General features: G+C 41.8%; 1 protein-coding gene across 2 annotated transcripts in view; it reads right to left on the bottom strand.

Annotated features, from left to right (window-relative positions):
- Positions 1 to 20613, bottom strand: part of crtc3 (CREB regulated transcription coactivator 3) — a 44655-nt gene that overhangs the window by 10630 nt on the left and 13412 nt on the right. Inside the window, exons 4-6 of one of the 2 annotated variants that reach the window (XM_034116456.1) lie at positions 16174 to 16235; positions 8656 to 8718; positions 5125 to 5228 (exon numbers count right to left, since the gene is read on the bottom strand). In XM_034116456.1, coding sequence (XP_033972347.1) covers positions 5125 to 5228; positions 8656 to 8718; positions 16174 to 16235 — 229 coding nt within the window. The remainder of the gene's footprint in view (positions 1 to 5124; positions 5229 to 8655; positions 8719 to 16173; positions 16236 to 20613) is intronic. The other variant, XM_034116458.1, reaches the window with a different exon arrangement.

The raw sequence follows: 20613 nt of genomic DNA, 5'->3' as shown, positions 1-20613 counted from the left end.
AACAACACTTCCTCTGCACTCTGTTACTTATTAGAGAAATATTTTGTTGTTTCTCTCGATATTTAAGACTCCTCATTGCTCATTCTCTTGCATGAGCTTTTGAACCGTTGCCCAGCCATTCCTCCTCGTTCCACGCTCTCATTCTCTCTGAGGCTCATTCATTTTGAGAGGCAGCTCTCCTGCTGATGGAGCAGATGGGACAATGAGGCGATACAAATAGTCTGGCATCGTTTCATCTCCCCCTCAAAAGGTGTTTTCTCTGCGAAGCTCGCCGAGGCGCAACTGGAACGGAAACGGGGCAACTGGGACGGAAAAACGACTTTCCAATTTGCAGAAAAGAAAACCCAACGAAAAGTCTGTATTACATTACATGTTACGTGTTAGACGCTTTTATCCAAAGCGACTTACATACTCAATACTGTGGGCAATCCCCACTGGAGCAATTTGGGGTGAAGTGTCTCAGGGACACAACGACATGCTGACTGCAGTGGGGTTTGAACCTGCCCACTGCGCCACACGCCTCCCTGTATCTTCTGCTCTGAGTGTTTCCACCCCGACAGTGTGACTCATAGCTGTAATTCCTAGTTAGATGCTTCTTTAATCAGCCGGGGTTTAACACCACTCGAAACCCGCCGAAACCTTTAGAGGTGTCAACGAGGCCCCGGGTACACGGCTCTCTGCACTCATGCGAGTAAGCGAGCAGGCGGCACTGCTCGTTCCCCAACATGAACCAGTGTGGTGTCACGGTCTCTTTTGGAGCTGAGGATATACAGCCCTTATAGCTATGTGTAGTATGTGCTGCTGGACTATATACAGCAGGCTATGCAGAAAGATTGAGCTGTATATACAACGTGATCCTCCACAGGCAGCTCAGTTCTCCTGACAGGAAACATAATCATCCACACTTTAACTATAATGGCTCTGCACAAGAGGAGAACTGAAACAAAAATTCCATTGTTAATGTATTAGTCACACAGCAAATAATGTATTGGAAACTACTTTGATAATAAAGAGGACATATTCTGCTCATTTTCAGGTTCATGTGTGTATTTAGTGCCTCTAATAATAATAATAATGCATCACATTTTTTATTAGAGCGCTTTTGCAGGTGCTCAAAGCGCTTTACAATTACACATTACACATATTAGACATGTACGAGTCATTACTGTGGACATTACCCACAGGAGCAAATTCGGGTGAAGTGTCTTGCCCAAGGACACAACGGCCTGACGCAGTGGCGGCCGAGGCGGGTTTCGAACTGGAGTTCACCAACGCCCCTTGATCTGATGATCAACGCTCTAACCTACTGCGCCAAAATCTACTGTGAAATGTCTCCATGGTTTAATTTTCAAAAAGGTCTTTATTTCTCTCATACTGCCTGTGCTGCAGCACCTCTTTTCTGAAACTAATGTGTAATATATGCAGGAAGTCGGACAATAAAAAAATTAGGCATTACAGAATTTAGCAAACTTTATCTAACTTAACTACCAACTTACTACTAACATGAATACCTGACACACACACACACACACACACACACACACACACACACACACACACACACACACACACACACACACACACACACACACACACACACACACACACACACACACCACACACACACACACACACACACACACACACACACACACACACACACACACACACACACACACACACACACACACACACACACACACACACACACACACACACACACACACACACACACACACACACACACACACACACACACACACACACACACACACACACACACACACACACACACAACACACACACACACACACACACACACACACACACACACACACACACACACACACACACACACACACACACACACACACACACACACACACACACACACACACACACACACACACACCATTTAACCCTCCGGTTGTCTTCGGGTAAAATCTGACCGATTTACTACTTTCATCAATCATAACTTTTTTGTTTTAAATTCGATTGCATTAAGGCTTTATGATATCCTTCACAGTAGACATTTGAACATATACAATTGCTGATCACCACTTTCATAGAATTTTGGATGATTTAGTCAACTTTGTAACACCCATGGTGTTCCCGGTCAAAAATGACTGCCATAAAGAAAAGGAATTGGTAACCATCCGGATCAGATAAAACACACAAAAACACCCACACACATACTCTAGATGTGTCCCCCCACCCTTTATGTGCCCAATCCCCCCGTGTGAATCACACCTGGCACTCACAAACACACAGAACAATTTGACACATGTCCCGCTCTTATGTGCCCATCCCCCCACATGGATCACACCTGGCACACGCAATACACGTTCAGTGTCTATTCGTTGTATATTTAGTGCAGTGTTTCATGTATACCAGTAGTCTGATACAATATGTACAGTTTGAAAGGGTGTTAAATGAAATTTGGTGATGATTAATGGTTTTTGTGTTAATGTAATAGCTGTTAAAACAGGACCGGTCAAATTTGACCGTGAACACCAAAGTAAGGGGGGGGAAACGAAGACAATAGGAGGGTTAAAGCACAACAGACCGCGTGTTGTAATTTGAAATATCCACACTGTGTTTGTATGTGAAACTCATTCTTGGCCCTGATCTTAAGGCAATATCCTGTTTAAACCTGTTGGCTAAACACAGAGAAAAGTGCTGTGCCGCAAGAGCCCTCCTCTCATCCACTCCACACCTCATCAGCGCTCAGATCAGACAAAGTGCCAAAAACACAACGACGCTGGGATGGAAACAGCTCGGGAGGAAGGCAGAGAGGCATGGAGGAATTACTTGACTTAGAGTTAGATCCCTTTCTTTGGACCAATTACAATCCAAGAGTATAAATGGAACATTTTAAGCCGGCAGATTGTGATTTGAGTAAATGAGCCCAGATTGGCTTACAGGACTCATGCTGGCTGCATGGACTGTGCTCTCTGTTAATAAATGACCTGCAGAACAGAAACGCAAACATCATAAACTAGCATGATTACTATGACATGAGCCCAGTATAGGAGCAGCCTGCATACTGCGTGAGACTGAGAGGCTGTCTGCTAGAAAAACATGTTGCCTCTGTGCTGCGATGACATAGAGCTCTGCTTTTCTCCTGCAGAGTAGAATGCACTGAATGAGTGTTTGTGGTGACGTCTCAATACATAAGTGGATGTTAATTACACTCTCCGGGCTGTTTCATGCCTTGCTGCTGGTGCACGTGTCATACTGTGAATATTCACCTTGCCTACTATTTTTTAATGTATCCTGTGAGCCCGGCTCTACATGCTCTCTCCATGGAACACCACGGGTTTATGTCACATCAGGTGAGTGACAAATAATGCCAAAATCAAGCCTCAAATAAAACATATTGTTTTTAAGATTTTTAAAAGAGACTGCATAGCCTTGTTATAATTGATTTTAAGCGAGGGAAACTAGCAGATATTATGCTCAGTTTCAGGTTCATATTTATATTTTGTGTCTACTTTGACACATTTACATGCTTTAATGTTCAAAAGCTCTTTATTTTTCTCATACAGCCTGTGCTGCAGCACCTCTTTTCACCCTCTGTCTGAAACCAGAGCCCAGTCTGCTCTGATTGGTTAGCTGGCCTGCTCTGTTGTGATCTTGTCAACAGCTTAGAGATGCCCCGCCCCCCCTTAGCGCTAGCCAATAGAAGCGTGAGTCTTACATAGTGATGTCACTATGTTATGGAAGTAAACAAAGAGTCCAATGGAGGTTTTCAGGCAGGGAGGGGGTTATGTTAAACGAGTCCTAACCAAAACATTCAAGTTAACCTGTTAAGCACCAAGCCTGTTTTTCATGTTTCAGGCTCGAAAATGACATGCCCAAAACAAATGACTACAACTTAACTTCTAAAAGGGTTATATGAATAATTTCTTTTATCAAAGCAAGGTTACATCTGTGAGTTGGATGTAGAAATGTCAGAATCAATATAAATGTTTTTTATTTTAAAGAAAATTCCGATTTTACATAGTAAAAAACTGTAAATTATAGTGTCCGTCCAAATATTCTTTTTTACTTATAGTGAAAACTACCCTTGGATGATGGGTTAGTAGACTAAAAGCTTTAGGAATCCAAAGTACAACATATAATAAGTACCCTGTATCAAGATTGATGCAAAACAAGTGACATTTGACCTTTTTAGAGAGGTTTAGCCAAAACCACCCCACCTCTGAGGTGATTTGGGTGAAAATGTTTTTTTCCCCATATCTCTGGCCCCCCTTGCTCGATTTGGATGGTTGACACCTCTTTCTGACCGTTAGAGCCAATAGAATCGAAGGGGGAGGCCCCCACACACACACGTTGTGAAGAGAAAAGGTGGGGGCTGCGCGCATGTAAATGTGCACCAGAGTGAAGCGATCTCTCGCTCTGGCATTTGGAAACGAAAAAGCAGTTTTATTGCTTATGGATTATCAGAAATCATTTCAAAGAGGACACAGACACATAGGATTAACCTATGGATTAACTGCAGCATCGTTTTTTTTATCGTTTTAATGCCATTGAAGACCAGTTTTGACCAAGGTAAGCCATGTTAGCGTTTCTAGCTACCTAGCTCCACATGTTATGATGTACGCTTTCGTTTATAGCGTCGCAAATGTTTATCACTGAGTGTTGAGGTGGGCACCTCCAGATTCTGTGTCTCCAGGAGAACAAAAACGAGTGGTTGGCTGTGCATCTAGGATAAGTAATAAGGGAGTTATTGTGAGTTTAAGTGCCGTTTTAGGTTACATCTTTTCGCTCGTGGCTAATTCAGAGGCTGAGTGCTAGCATTGTGGATTTTTTTTTTATTTATTTTTTTAAAAGATCAGTTAGCTGAGTTTCTTCCCGTTACATGGATATAAAACATTCATAGTTTATTAAATATTAAGATTCCTTAGACGTTGTTTCCTGCAAATGACGCGTTTATCCGCCCGGTACCGGGCGGATGGTGCGTAACAGGTTAAGTAACAATAAACAAAAAATATCCTGATGGAAGGGGTCACAGTTTGTTATTCTATTTCTCCAGTGGAGACTATTTCAAAGAGAATATATAGAATCAATTTGAAAGGTCTATTAAGGGAGTTTAAAGTGTGTGCGTGTGTTTTCTCTCACCATTGCGCAGGGAGGGACCTCGACCCATCTGCTGGTTCATGCCAAAGGGGTCCTGAGGGTTTGGGTTCATAGCGCTTGTATGGAGAGCCGAATCTGAGTTGGTTCTGTGTAGGATGAAGAGGAGGAGGAAAAAGAAGGAAAATTATGCAAAGTGTTCCAGCACCTTGGACAGAGGCAGATGATTTCTCAGGGCCGCGGAGTTAGTGAGTCACTCTGCTTCCTGCTCTGCCTCCACACACGCTGCATTCATTTGCAATCTCCCACTGACCTTACTCATAAACATCATCACAGCGCCGCATTAAATGTTTATCTGTCTGAGATTAAACAAGTTTGGCTCAGTGATGAAATAATGATCAAAGGTTTGTAATGCCTAATTATATCAATTCAGGGTATACAACAAACTGATGCTGCCATAGACGATAAGTCTAAAACTATTTTGATAATCGATAAATGTATTGTTTAGGTAACGCAGAAATATGGATATCCCTGCTTTTCTCATTGTATAAAATATGAACTTACATTTATTTGGGTTTTGAAATTAAAGACAATTAAAGACATCACCTTTGACTTTAACTGAGAAGCTGGGATGAACAGTTTTTTATTTCTATTTTCATCTTAATAGTGAAGATAAATAACAGATTATGGATTTTTGATGAAAAACATTTTGGTTGCAACCCTACAGTAAACTGACAACATTGAAATAACTTAACATATAATGTATGTCAACTATCTTTCAGTAAGATCATTTTTTCACTGCTTTCCCTTGGGATTTGACACCAACTGTTTCCATAATGACAAGTTATATGTCCTGTAAATACTTTTTTTCTGAAATATGAATTGGCAGCTATAAAAGATAAATTGAAATCAGGGCTTTTTACGTCTGATATGAGCAAGTTCACTTCTCACTTGTGCACAGACATGCATGGGTCTACCCACACAAATCCCAGCGTCTTCGCACTCCAGCTGCAAGCTTTCTCTAGCGCTCTCAATTAAGCCCCGATGGCTCCTTTCATGAGTCATTCCTACGTTTCTTCTAGGGGGCAAATTGTTGTAATCACACTTAAGATTGATCCATCCTAATTTGATGCTTTTAGAGCTGCCCAGTTTGGTTTTATTCCGTCAATTATGGAAGACAGCATAGATAAAAAGATAAAAACAAAGTTTAAAGATTAAAAAAAAATACAGTATTTAAAAAAAATAAAAAGATATTGGTTGTCTCAGGAAACTAAAAGGTAACTGATGTCATTAAGCCACATCAAGGAGATTTGTGTACATAAGGTATGTAAAAACTATCAAGTTATTCAAAATATGGATGGAAACTCATCATATTCCAATGATGGAAATATTCTTATAATGGAATACATTTGCCATGTTTTACATTATAAAGCAAAGTCCCAACAAGGTCACTATCTAAACCTATTTTATATTTTACAGTATGCACATATTAATAGAGTGATGAGTTTTTGTAGACTAAAGTGGTCATCTTTATGAAACACTAATGTATTACGATGTTTTTATTTGCAGTCTTAAAAGGTGGGGTAGGTAATTTTGGAGAAACCAGCTCGAGTGCGTAGAATTTGAAAATACACAACCGGAAAAAAATCTGCCACTTCCTTACAGAGCCCCTCCTCCAACACACACGAACGCGCACATGACCAATGAGGGCACGAGATAAGTTTGTGCACAGATGGAAGGCTGACAGGCAGGTATTATCCAGTTATTTTAGCCGGGCCGGCTAAAATGATTGGTTGTGCTTTTTACAGTATTACGGCTTCCACAGATGACATTTTTTTATGGATTTATTGTCAAAGCATTTAAGATATTCATTGCTATCGGGATGTTAAAGGTGGGGTATGTAATTTATTTCAGAAACACTTTTTGTTATATTGCATGGAATGCTCTTAACATCCCGATAGCAATGAATATATTAAATGCTTTGACAATAAATCCATAAAAAAATGTCATCTGTGGAAGCCGTAACGCTGTAAAAAGCACGACCAATCATTTTAGCCGGCCCGGCTAAAATAACTGGATGGCCTACCTGCCTGTCAGCCTTCCATCTGTGCACAAACTTATCTCGTGCCCTCATTGGTCATGTGCGCATTCGTGTGTGTTGGAGGAGGGGCTCTGTAAGGAAGTGGCAGATTTTTTTCGGTTGTGTATTTTCAAATTCTAGCGCACTCGAGCTGGTTTCTCCAAAATTACCTAACCCACCTTTAAGAGCATTCCATGGAATATAACAAAAAGTGTTTCTGAAATAAATTACATACTCCACCTTTAAAGCAAGTTGTGAAAGCAAACTCATTATAACTTATGTGTTTTACCTAAAATAACATGTTTAAAAATAGTTGGTGTGGAAAAAAAAGTCAAGCAAAGTATTGAATTTAGACATTGAATGTATCGTCAATTAGAAGACTTGTTTCCTTTCTCTTAAAGGGCCAGTGTGTAGAATTCAGGAAGATCTATTAGCAAAATATGTGGCGTCGTGTGGCCCGTAGGTGTTCGGATCAGGGGGTCACAGGTTCAAACCCCACTGCAGTCAGCATGTCGTTGTGTCCCTGGGCAAGACACTTCACCCCAAATTGCTCTTGTGGGGATTGCCCACAGTATTGAGTATGTAAGTCGCTTTGGATAAAAGCGTCTAACAAGTAACATGTAATGTAATGTAATAAGAATATAATATCCATGACTATGTTTTTGGAAGTACATCTAATACATTCAATGTGTTTTGGTTAGCTAAGAACTAGCCTGTTATATTTACATAGAGAGGGAACTCTTCTTTACGGAGTTCCATGTTTCTACAGTAGCCCAGAATGGACAAACCAGACTCTGGCTTCAGATATGGCCTTTACATTTTTTACTTTACTTGAAGCTCACTGGGAACGCCAGCCGGTACTTGAATTTTGTTTCGCCTAGTGTGGTGGTTACAAAAGCATATAAACCCACCCGGTGGTTGGTTATCGCAGTATTGTAAAGGCTCATTGGAGGGGTATTCAGTTGGTTGCAATCTTCAATTGCAATGCTAGATGGCGCCAAATCCTACATACTGTCCCTTAAAATCATACATTTAAATGTTGTCATTTTCTCGAGATAAGTTTCAAAAACACAGAAAGATGTGAAAATAAGCAAATGTGAATTAGAAGCCTTGATGTTAGAGCCGGAAGGAGCCATGAGTCCTAAAGCTGGGTTAGTAAGAGGTTAGCTCATATTTCAGAAACTGTCGAAGACTAAAAGGAGAAAAGATTATTAATAAACAAACCATAACAGTTTTTAGCTGAGATGTGCTGCCTTCTTTTTTCAGTGCTTTAAAGGAAGAAAGGATGGGATTACTGAGATGTTACAAATCAGACAGAGATTTACAAAGGATTGAAACCAGGGCGCGATGTAACCAAGAGAGATTGCAAAAAGACAAAGAACAGAATTGTTGGCGTCTGTGTGAGCAAGGGATAAAGCCGTGAAGATAGACTGAGGGAAAAAAGGAAACAGTGAGAGAGAGAAAGGAAGGGAGGGGGGGAGGGCGTCAAGGGTCACCTGTTGAGTTGTGATATTAATCTAAACCCAGGCCGTTTTTCCTCAGTCCATGGCTGCTGTTCCCTTTAAAAGAGACGGAGGAAAAAGATGACAGAAATTTACTGGATGAAAGTAGAGACCCTTGGCTACTGCCTTTAAGTTTGTGAAAAAGAGAGAACAAATTGGTTAAAAAGCCCATGTTGGCGCATGTTGAAAGAAAGAAAGACCCTGGAGAATACTCAGATACAGCACAATACCATTGTACATTTCGAGCAAAAACGGAATAAAGACAAAAGAAAATTAAAGCAGAGCGAAGACTCGAAACCAGCTTTGTAAACCTTGAGCTATAAACACTTGATCTGAAGGGTCATTGTCAAAGGCTGAAACCATGGAGTGGGAACAGTGGCTAAGTGGATTTTTCTGAAGCGTTCAGCAAAAAGGGTCTTCATAAGGCGCGTTCACACCGGAGTACTTTTCCCGTTTAGTTCCGTTAGTACCCCTTATGTTGCGTTCACACCAAAAAGAGTACTTAGTGCCGGGAACTTTTGCCCCCATTTTTAGTGCCTGCTCGAGAGGTGGTACCAAAAAAGTACCAATTTCTATTGGCTGGGCGAATTGCAAACCACGCCCCGTAAAACGTAAAAAAGTTTTGTGAAGCATTGCATTGTATTTGTGGCATTAGCATTATTAGCATTAGCATTAGCCCCGCGCACCAACGGAGAGAGAATAACTTATGGCAACACAAAAAAAAACATGGGAGCGGTGGAGATGAGGACGTGTCGGCGTTCTAGCGATTTACTCGGTAGGCTTCAGTAGAAGCTGCTGGGAGTCCCAGCAGCTTCTACTTATTATTTAACTCAGCTGGTGAAGGCAGTGCTCTCGCTACCGGTCCCGGTAGCGCATTGCTTTGATTGTTAGCAGCATCCGCTTGGCTAACATCTTGCATGTTCTATTGAGATTCATTATCTAACTCAGCTGGTGATGGCAGTGCTCTCGCTCCCGCTCCCGGTGGGACTCCGATGGCTCAGGGGTTGCCCTTTGGGCAAAGGTGGCGTTCCTGCCCAAGGTGCTTCAACAAACCCACTTCAAATCAGCCTGTCCAGCTGGCCCGCTTTGACATTCAGGAGAACGGCACGTCGGAGTTGCTGTGCCCTGTGGGTGCCCCAAGGGCGTATATTGATGCTACTGCCTGTATACGGCAGTCGGAGCAGCTCTTCGTTTGCCATGGCGGCACTAGAAGAGGTTGTGCTCTCTAAACAGCGGCTGCCCCACTGGGTTGTCGATACCATCTCACATGCCTATGGGGCCAGTGGCCGCCCCCTGCCATCAGGGTTGCGATGCCACTCTACAAGGAGCATCTCAACATCTTGGGGTGCCCCTGGAGACCATCTGCGCCGCGGCGTCGTGGGCGTCTTCTGGCACATTCTCCAGGTTTTATCGGGTTAATGTCGCCACTCCCCATCCTTTGGGCGTGCTCCTGTTGCCGAGCACCGCTGCTTCCAGTAGTGTGCAAGGGCTTGGATTCTTCATGACATTGTTGGTATAAGTCATCCAGTGCTTAAAGCACCGCCTCTGGCAGTCAGCAGAGATGGGGTCGTTACTAAAAAAAAGTAATATATTACATATTACTTTAAAAAAAAGTAATATATTACACTACTTCGTTACTCTCTACATAAAGTAACTCGTTACTTTACTCGTTACTTTACTCGCAGGGCCGGCCCGCCCCTCCCTACAGGCAGATCACGCAGACTGCTAAAGTTTCAAATGTTCTCTTTAGTTCAGTTTCCATTGTCGCATAAGACTGATCCAGATAGCTCTAACTATGGCTGTCCTCTGTCTCCTGCTATCTGTATTTTGCGCAGTATATCTCTGAACGATGCGATGGTGATTCCACTGTGCAAATGGGCAACATTACCTCTACTATGAAGGATGCTACAAGCCTGTCCATCTCTGCTTTGGTTACCGGTCCTCCAAATTCTTGCGGCGGCGCACTCACAACATCCTCACTCTGGGTTCGGGGGTCCTTAGCTATTAGCTTCACCTTAGCATGTGTTCTTTGCAGGTGTTTGTTGAGGTTTGACGTGGTGTTTACAGCAGTGGATAACAGCTTCTGGCCTGGACACAGTTTGCACCTCACCGTCACATTCCTGTCTATTCTTCGGACGAACTCAAAATAATGGGCATACCTCCACCCCTCGAAAGTTATCGCTGACTCAGCCATGTTTATGGAGCACTGCACGCGGAGATGTGGACGCGCAAATCGCGCAGATTACGTACATATAAACCTGCGGCGGAAACCCCTCTTGTCTGTCAGTGTGATTATGACTGATTTTATAAAAGTAACGAAGTAACGCGTGTCGGGGCAATGTTAGTAACTGTAGTGTGATTACTGAATTATAAAAGTAACGCGTTACACTACTCCGTTACCGACAAAAGTAATATTATTACAGTAACGGGTTACAAAGTAACGCGTTACACCCAACTCTGGCGGTCAGTAGGGACGAAATAGAACGATAGTTACGTCTGTAACTACGGTTCTATGAGTCCCGGATGACCGCCAGAGTATCCTGTCACTCAGAATTCTTGTGTGCTCGCGAGAAGATTCTGGGAACAGATCCTCTGACGACACCGGCAAATATAGCCGGTGTCACGTGGGGTCACAGGTGGCTTTGTTGGTATTGGTATTCATTTACCATTAGTTACACTATTGTCCCCTGTGGCCACAGTTGCTGTTAATCAGCAGTATTTAAAAAAAAAACTTTGAAAAGGCTTTTTATAGCCCGGGACATGCTTGATGCCCCAGTAAAACAAGGCTATTATTAAAGTCTGAATAGTTCAACATGGTGCAACATGAAAGCCTGTAGGTCTCCAGTCACACTACAGGGGGCCATGTCGGGCATGGCAGAGTCCTTCCATTCACTGGGACGTTTTATGAGCTGTAGACACACTACAATACCTCCACATAGTTTACCACACCTGGTTTAGCCACTACGCGTGTCACTGACAGTAGGGTGTAGTGGCCTACGTTTATATTTAGATATAAGGAATGCAGACAAGCTGTGGCACTCCACCCATTCAATAAAAAAACCCTCTGACAGATTGACATGTTCATTTAGATTTTGTCCGTTACTGCCATTCATTTTACTGCTGGTTTATCTCATGTTGAGAATGTGTATTATGTTTAATGAAAACATATGAAACTAACTTAGGATAATGGTGAGTAAGAAGCACATAGCAAGGAGGCTAAGCTTCTTTAAATCAAGTTTAAAAACCTTAGGGCTAGAGAGAAGTTGCTTTTAGCAAACTTCAACAATGGCTTTTTGTCATAGGCCATCAATAAGACCACCTACTGTATATGGGGGATAAAAGCCCCCGGAGAATAATCACACTGCATTTCCCAAAGAGGACATTTTCAGATCTTTCCTTTTGGGAGCATTTATACAGAGCGATCTCCAGGGAGTGTGTTCGGAGCTTTCATCCCGAGAGAGGCTGGTACAGGAATAGCAGGCATTACTGGGTGAATATAAGAGAAAGAGGGCGTGGGAGTGTATCAAAGCTTTGACCCTGAAACAGCTGGTCTCTGAAGGGACACATACTGGGATGTACTTAGGACTGATGCCGGAGGAGCCCAGGAACCACAAATCCCATTTAAGAAATTGTCTTCCCAGAGTACAGTAATTTTCTTGGACCCGTCAGATTTCCTTACAAGCTTGTGGATATGAAAAAAAGCAATGGCTTGACACACTACAGATGGATTAAGTTGAGAAGTCATTACTTATATTTCGGAAAAAAAGGGGGAAAGAAATCCAAATCCAGAGGGATGATAAAATCTGTTGACCAGACTGCTGGTCATCGAGCGATTAAAAGGCTATGTGAAACGCTCTGTTTGTCTGCATTTCTGTCATGCCCAACGATCCCTTAGCACTGACCCACTCCATTCTCAGCTCTGATTTAAACGAGGCTCGTCAGCTTGGCATGACTACTTCATCCAAAAACACAGCAGTAAATATATAATGAATTTGTCATTTCTGTCCACCCGGATGATTTATTTTTGCCAATCGTCAGTGGTTGAGAGACTGAATCGACAGCAGGAGACTGATCACTGTTTAGGTGATGAAGAACTGAAACAGTTAAAGATCTCTGTGGCTCCTCTCCAGAGCTGTAATGTAGCTGTAATGTAGTGCAGATGTGCTTGGCGTTGTAAACACTTTCCGCCCCACTCTCCCTCGAGACGGACAAGCTGGGGATCTGCCTTTCAAGAGCTTAACGACCATTTCCATGGATGGATTTTATGTTGAGGCACTGACCAGGAAAATGTTTTGTCTTTTTCTCATGTAAAACCGTGTAACAGAACATTTTCTTTAATGGAATTTCCCAGTAGTAGGAAGAAGAACCTCCCTGAGCCAGACTCCAATCCAGTTCCCATTTCAACTCAAACAGAGCGTTATGTCTCCTTAAAACCAACATGTTCCATACATTTCAAGAGTGCTTTGACAAGCCAACATTAGGTCCGTTTTAATCGGACTCTGGTGTGGTTTGAAGGGAGTTGTGAAGCAGTAATCATGCTCTGGTGTGGACCAAAACAAACGGTCCAACACAGATTGAGAGAGATGGTACCATTTTAAAGCGATCCCTAGGGCGGTCCAATAGCAGTGAGAACATAATCCAACCCAATTGTAGGAAGTGAACTAAACCAGCATTTACAGATGGCAGCATATCTTGTATGAATAAGTGGATCAACACATTGTTGCCAACCTGAACCAGAGGCTCCGAACACTTTCCATTTGTGTTTGTTGGGAACACCAAAGCAGTTATACTACAAACATAGAGTATCATGTTGGTTGGTTTGGGTTTTCTTTGCACCTGTTGATTTACATTTTTTTATTTTCCACCGCAACATTTCTGACCAAAGAATAAAGACTTTTGTGAGTACATTTCCAGTCTGGGCTTCATAGTAAACGACCCTGGGATTTTTTATTTTTTTATTTGGTCCACCTTTAAACAAAACCAAACAGTATCATTTGAATCTAATTCGACTATGGCTTGTGAAAGCACCCTTAGAGTAAAACACAGATTGTGCAAAAGCGAACTTATATACTGTTCATTCAGTTATTTCCACTTATACAGCCTACATTTCAAGGAACCATTTGCTAAATATTTCGAATGAAATACTATCAATAATGATAACATTTGTGAAATGACAAGGTTACATTGGAAACATGACCCAACAAGTGACGTAATCTTGGTTCCACAAATTTGATAAAAGTTTCGCAACTGAAAACTACATATTTAGATGTTGGAGTTCAGCTTGGACCCAGTGGTGTAGCCTGGACATCTGGTAGTTTTGAAGCTATCATAATTAAAACAGTTACTACTAATATAATTTGTATGTCAAAATTGCCATCAACATTCTGTTCTGGGTATGGAATAATGGTGCTGCAATAGTACGGTATTATGGTGCAACACCATTGTTTAATTCTTTAGAGAAAATCCTGGGTTGCCTTTCTATCTGACCTTTCCATTCAAATGTTTTGCAAAACTTTTTCGGGGATATAGTTTGTTTAATATTTGAAATGGTTGTCCATCTAACTGTGATTTCTGTTCTGCTCAGGGATGAGGAACATGTCTTCTGTATGCGCCTGAAGTTCCTTCTTACAAATTATATCCTTCTACTTTTGTGTGAAAATTATTTGCACCACCTTGATCCATTTTACTCTTTCACATGCTCTCTGGAGCCCAGAGTCTGTAAATCACCCATGAGCCATAAAAGTCTAATTCACTTATGACATCCTGCCAGATCCCTCAACTGCAGGAAGGTTTACTAGCCAGATTTTTTTTACATAGCAGCAATAAGCTACTAGAAATAAGAACGCATAGACATGTTTGTCTTGGCAAGAAACATCCAGATCATATCAAAATATTTTTTCAAAGTAAGCTTGTTACACCTCAAGCTTGGGCTTAATACATATTGTTATCGATATTAAAAAGCACTCAAACACAATGTAACTATTTCTTGTGTAAAACTTGCATATGGTAAGATTGGTAGAAATTCAGTTCTCCAAGCTTTCTGACTCATCTGTTCGGACACAGCCAGTTTTCGCCAGGGGAAACTAGTTTATCTTTGCCTGCCTTTGACAGTGAATTTGGCCAAAATCTACTGCTGAGGGGGACATGTATCCGTGTTACACACTGTGACAACAATCTGTTGCAGGTTGGAGCAGGAGGCGATGCTCGGCCTGCAGAGACTTGAAAGAGATGATGCCAATCACTAATACAAGGCTATCTGTATGGAATGGTGGACAGCAATCAAAGGGAGTGAAATAGTAGAGATAAATGCTTTGCCACTTTACAAGGTTGCATGAAAAATATTATTTTCACAAATCGAAAAAGGCCGGGAGAATTTGATTGTAGGGCAAGTACTGTTATTTTCACAGTGACCACGAATGGGAATCAATAGAAAATAAATGTTAGAATTGCTTTGGTCCATCCCTTTACAGCATATAACAAAAACACAAACGCAACAAGTACCTTCATGATGGAAAATGTAATTATTCAATAAAAAAAGTAATTGGTTGTTTTCCATATTATGATGTTGAGGTACCATAATGCTCAAACTTTCATTGAGAAATACAGTGCGGAACAGAGCCATGCCGCGCAAATAAAACGTCTGCATTCATTGCTTTGTGCCACATGGCTGTCCCAGAAACACACCCACTCTGATAACACGACGTTTGTCAGCCAACCTGTTTTGTGCTGTCAACAATGACGAGAGGGCGTGGGCCTTATTCATTTCTACAGTACAAGCTGTTGTGGTTCGCTCAACACGGAGCCTGGCGAATGTCTGTGTCTGCGCTTTGGAAGAAGAGGAGGCAGGGTGACTGGCAGCCGGCCAAAGCCAGCACACTAAACACAAGTGTGGAGACGGAGCATGAGTGAATGGGGAGGAGCTCGGCTGAGCCTTTTTAACACAGGGCCATAATTCACCCTCTTGTAAACACTGAAGAAAAGCCGCCTACAATACACTGACTGCTCTACGTAGGCACAACCAGATCTGGAAAAATGAAGCTCAAATCAAGGCCAGCTAGCAGTGTAGGATTGTTTCACAGAAGGTACCTTTATTTAATATGTGCTAGGCTGGAGATTCTGGGAAGTTGTGCTGTGACAACATACAATCCCTTAACAGTAGGTTGACGGCTGTTGGGCATGACCTTTAAAGCAAAAGGCTATCTGTCAAACATCTTTAGGTTGTCTCAGCCTTCCCAGGGCTAACACAGCACTTGTGCACAAATAATAAAGGTTAACAGCTCCGCCCGTCGCCCTGCCCCAGTTCTGCCCTGGACATTCGGTCATCGATATATACATTTCTGTTTGATCCAGACGGCTGGAGCCTAGATGTAGAAAGACAATACTAGTAGGCACAGAGAGGCTTGATACAGGAAACAGGGTGGCAAAAGGAAACCCTTCCTGTTGTAAAATAATATAATTAGAGGAAGAAGAGAAGACAAATTCAGAAAGCAGTTTAACAGATGTGCCACTCACCTTCTCCAGTTGTTGTCCAGAGGGGGGGACAGGTAGACGGCTCCGTACGGAGAGCTCTCTATGTGGGTTTGAGTTAAGGGAATTATAGGCACAGAAACATGTGATAGTAAGTTCAATTTTATAAAAGATCTCAAGTATTGTTATTACATTTTATCACCAAAGACGAAATGGACGACAAATTGAATAAAACACATTTGCAATAAGACTTGAAACTCTTAAGTATAAAGGCATTTGAGGTCTGATTCTAAACGATAATGTGTTTTAACTACAGTTCTAAGCTCAACTTGACATGAAATCTTAAGAAGGTGAGAGTCCAAGGTGCAAAAAGAAAAGAAAGCATTCATATTGCGAGCACATTCTCATCAAAGCCCCATAACGATGACAGACAAGCGTGAACAATGGAGCTGCCTTTTTCAAATATTTGATGAAACAATGACAGCATTATTTGATTTACTACAGAATGTAGAAGCAGAGTTCCTGACTTTGTCTGAAGAAGGGCAGGACTTCAGAAGGGTGGTGTTTTGATTTGCCGACAATCTTAGTGTTTGCAAGTGTAGCTCCTCTGCTGAAATAGTCTCCTCTCTGGGTGGTTCAGGGAGGGGTGTTTAAAATGGTGACCGATCAACAAAAACTAATTAAAGGTCCCATGTCATGGCCATTTCTACTGATCATAATTCCATTGTTGAGGTCTACTAGAATAGATTTATATTGTGCAATTTTCCAAACTCACATTGGTTTCTCATACAGCATCTCTGTATACTATGTGTATTCACTCTCTGTCCTAAACGGCTTGTTGGAGCTCCTGCCCCCCCCCCCCTCCCTGTGAGCCCACTGTGCTCTGATTGGTCAGCTCGCCCACTCTGTCTACCACTATGGTCTACCACCATTACAGCGGAACATCAGTTATTATGTGTTACAATGGCGTTAGCAACCAGAAAATGACACCAGTAAGGACAAAGAGATGAGAATGCTGCGTGGGGTCTGGGTGCCGTGTTGGCGGGTAGTTGCGTGGCTCGCTGCTGCGAGGAGCGGACAGTGCGAGCTGGGTTCATTTCCTGCTTGCTGCGTGGGGTCTGCAAGACAGCGAGACATCACGAATGGACGCGGGAAGGGGGGGATGCTGAGGGGGCTGCAGCACCCCCATCTGCGAGGCTCCACTACCACCCGCAACCTTCATAACACACAAGGGGACGGGTAATAACCGGAAAAGCATGGCATGGGACCTTTAAAGCTTTGAGATTGGGTACCACTCAAGGACAAACACTGTTCTACACAGCATCTGTTGGGCCTTGGACAGCATATTATCAGTAGAAGTGAGACAGAATTACAGAGACAGGAGCCATGCTATCAACACTTGCACTAATTTGATGATAAGTCCCTTTTAAAATATTATAAACAAATACAATTCAGGGGAAAGGACAGCAATGTTGTCTCTCCAGACTCAGAGGAGTAACAATCCGGTCAAACGGGTTATGTGGTTGTTTCACATGCTCTTAGCATTATTCAACAACCCTATTAGTGGGGTCAACCCTTAACTGTAGATGGAGCACAGAAGTTTTGTGTCAGGTGTGTAAAATTGGGATATAATTCAAACTTCACCCTCGATTTCTGGACAAATTAAAGCAACACTCCATTTTCTAAATCTGGCACTGTTAAATGAGAGCCAGAAATTGCTCTACAATTTTTTATTTAAAGAAGTTGCTTTTCTCCCCGTTATTATCAATCAAAATTATCTTTTTTTTCTCCCCCATTTGTGTTTATTTTCCTTCCTTTCTCCGACAAAAGGCTTTTATTAATAATCTAACATAAATCAAACTTTTAAAATGTTGTCTAAACACAAGCAGCTGTTTAAGGATTTCGCCTACACAGATTATAATATAATAAAAACGCAATTCAATCAGGATATATATTTAATTAAAATTATTAAACAACACTAGGAATCTGACCAGGTTTTCTCTGCGACATAATCTGTGCTATCGATACCTTCTGGTTTGCACAAAAGAATACATTTGTGGCGTTCAAACAGATACAAAGACCTATTTCTGATAGCATTATTTTGTCTTAGTGGAAACTAAGAGCAATGACAGCGGAAGTGGTTAAGAGATGGATTCGGACCATAAAGCTACTGTATATATTATGCAAGACCTCCAAAAATCCGACCACTTATTTTAAGTCGCTCTGAATCCTCTTTCAGTATGAATAACGTCAAAGAAGAACCAGTTCTTTACTCCTATTACAATAACAGAGATTACTTTCTGATGGCCTTTGATCAGTTTTTAAAGTATCTTCAAGACTCAAAACTAATGGAGGGCAACAAAAGTCTATACAGAAATAAAAAGTAATTTTTTTCTGAATAGCCACTAACCAGTTTTTAACCATCTCCCCTTGTTTGTGTGTTTTTTTAACACTGGCTTTCTTTAGCACATAACCCTTGAGCACTTTTGTTGCCGTACGTTTTCTCAAAAGATACAAACACGTGAACAGGACGAAAGTTGGACTTAAAGGTCCCATGTCATGGCCATTTCTACTGATCATAATTCCATTGTTGAGGTATACTACAATAGATTTATATTGTGCAATTTTCCAAACTCACATTGGTTTCTCATACAGCATCTCTATATAGTACTGTATGTGTATTCACTCTCTGTCCTAAACGGCTTGTTGGAGCTCCTGCCCCCCCCTCCCTATGAGCCCACTGTGCTCTGATTGGTCAGCTCGCCCACTCTGTTCTGATGAGTCTACCACTATGGTCTACCACCGTTACAGCGGAACATCAGTGATTATGTGTTACAATGGCGTTAGCAACCAGAAAGTAACACCAGTAAGGACAAACAGATGAGAATGCTGCATGGGGTCTGGGTGCCGTGTTGGCGGGACGTTGCGCTGCGAGGAGCGGACAGTGTGAGCTGGGTTCATTTCCTGCTTGCTGCGTGGGATCTGCGAGACAGCGAGACATCACGAATGGACGCGGGAAGGGGGGGGGTGCATGACATGGGACCTTTAAGTTATCATCATTCCCTCTGCTGAGATTTTAAAAGACATTTCTAGTTAGAGATGTCCACACAAACATACACCTTGTGACCAAAATCTGACTGGAAATGTCTGTCTATTTTGACCATAGATTTTGACACAACAATCTCTCCCACCGGTGACCTTTACACCATGTTGACCTGGCGATCTATACGTGCACAGGAAACATTTACAAACACCACCCACAACATACAAATGGACTTCTTTTTTGTTACTAACAAGAGCAGACTTTTAGAGGAGTGCCTAAACCCACGCTGTTTACATTACAGTGAGTTCTACATTACAACACAAATGCATAATAACCAGGAAATATGTGAAGCAAACCGCAGAGCTTTACATTGCCTCAACTAATTCAAACTGCAGCGCTGATCAATCAGAAACAATCTGAAACAGTCAAGTATGTTTAGAGCTGTGCTATAACGGTTGAACATTCAATTTAAACAGTCAAACATCCCCCTCATGGTAGGTCAGTGGCGTCTATTGTACACATGAACCCTGTCCACATAACAAACATGCATGACTCCATACAAACTGAAGAGGCAAGTTTCATCAGTGAGGAGAGAAAAATTCAAACTAATATGATTATGAAATGCTTTCCTCAAAGTACTCAAGGGTATTGTCCAATAGAATGATGCATTGTTCACACATTTGTTTTCAGGCCGACCTGTTAACATTGCAAGGGCTCCCTCGACAGAAACTAATGCTAAAGCTAATTTTGTTGCGCTGTTCGGATAATGTCCACATATTAAGACCACTTTCATAATTTAAAAATGCAACTGCCTGAAGTAAAAAGCTAATGTTAAGCTACTCACCAAGGCAAAGCTAAAGTCAGCTAATGTTTGGACTGATGAGGTTGAGTAGTCTCATTTATTAACTTGTTAGCAACCGCAATTTTTTATGAAAAGAAGCTTTTGTGATTCACCAGTGGCATATTTACTTACATATTTTCTGACGTAGAACACAACTTAAGAATCTCTTAAGCTTGTATTTACCACAGACCTTATTTCAGGCAACTACCCACAAACTCATTCATAAAATGTTGACTTCGAGAAAAGGGAAGTGGTAAGAAGCTAACTTATTTCCAGGTTGACTCATTCATGCAACACACTAAAACCGTTACGTTATGATTGTGTTTCGATTGTTCTCCGTGGAAATATATACGCTGGTGTGACATCACATGCTGAGACACAGGACACACTCCTCTCGAGCCATCACACACACCATAGTGACATTTCACTGAATCATCTCTGTCTCAAGGCAAAGGAATACACAGATCTAGTTATTAAAATGCTACGAGGGGGGGGAGAGTGCTGATGGATCAGTGGGCTAAGGGTGTTTCATGTAAATGCAACACATTGGGTGTGAATCCAGATCAGGAAATGTAATTAGCGGCCTGTACGATTGCAGGAA

The sequence above is a fragment of the Trematomus bernacchii genome, unplaced genomic scaffold, assembly GCF_902827165.1.
Source record: "Trematomus bernacchii unplaced genomic scaffold, fTreBer1.1, whole genome shotgun sequence".
NCBI classification, from domain to species: Eukaryota; Metazoa; Chordata; class Actinopteri; order Perciformes; family Nototheniidae; genus Trematomus; species Trematomus bernacchii.
The sequence above is the reverse complement of the archived record's forward strand: the minus strand, read 5'-3'. Positions and strand labels throughout refer to the sequence as shown.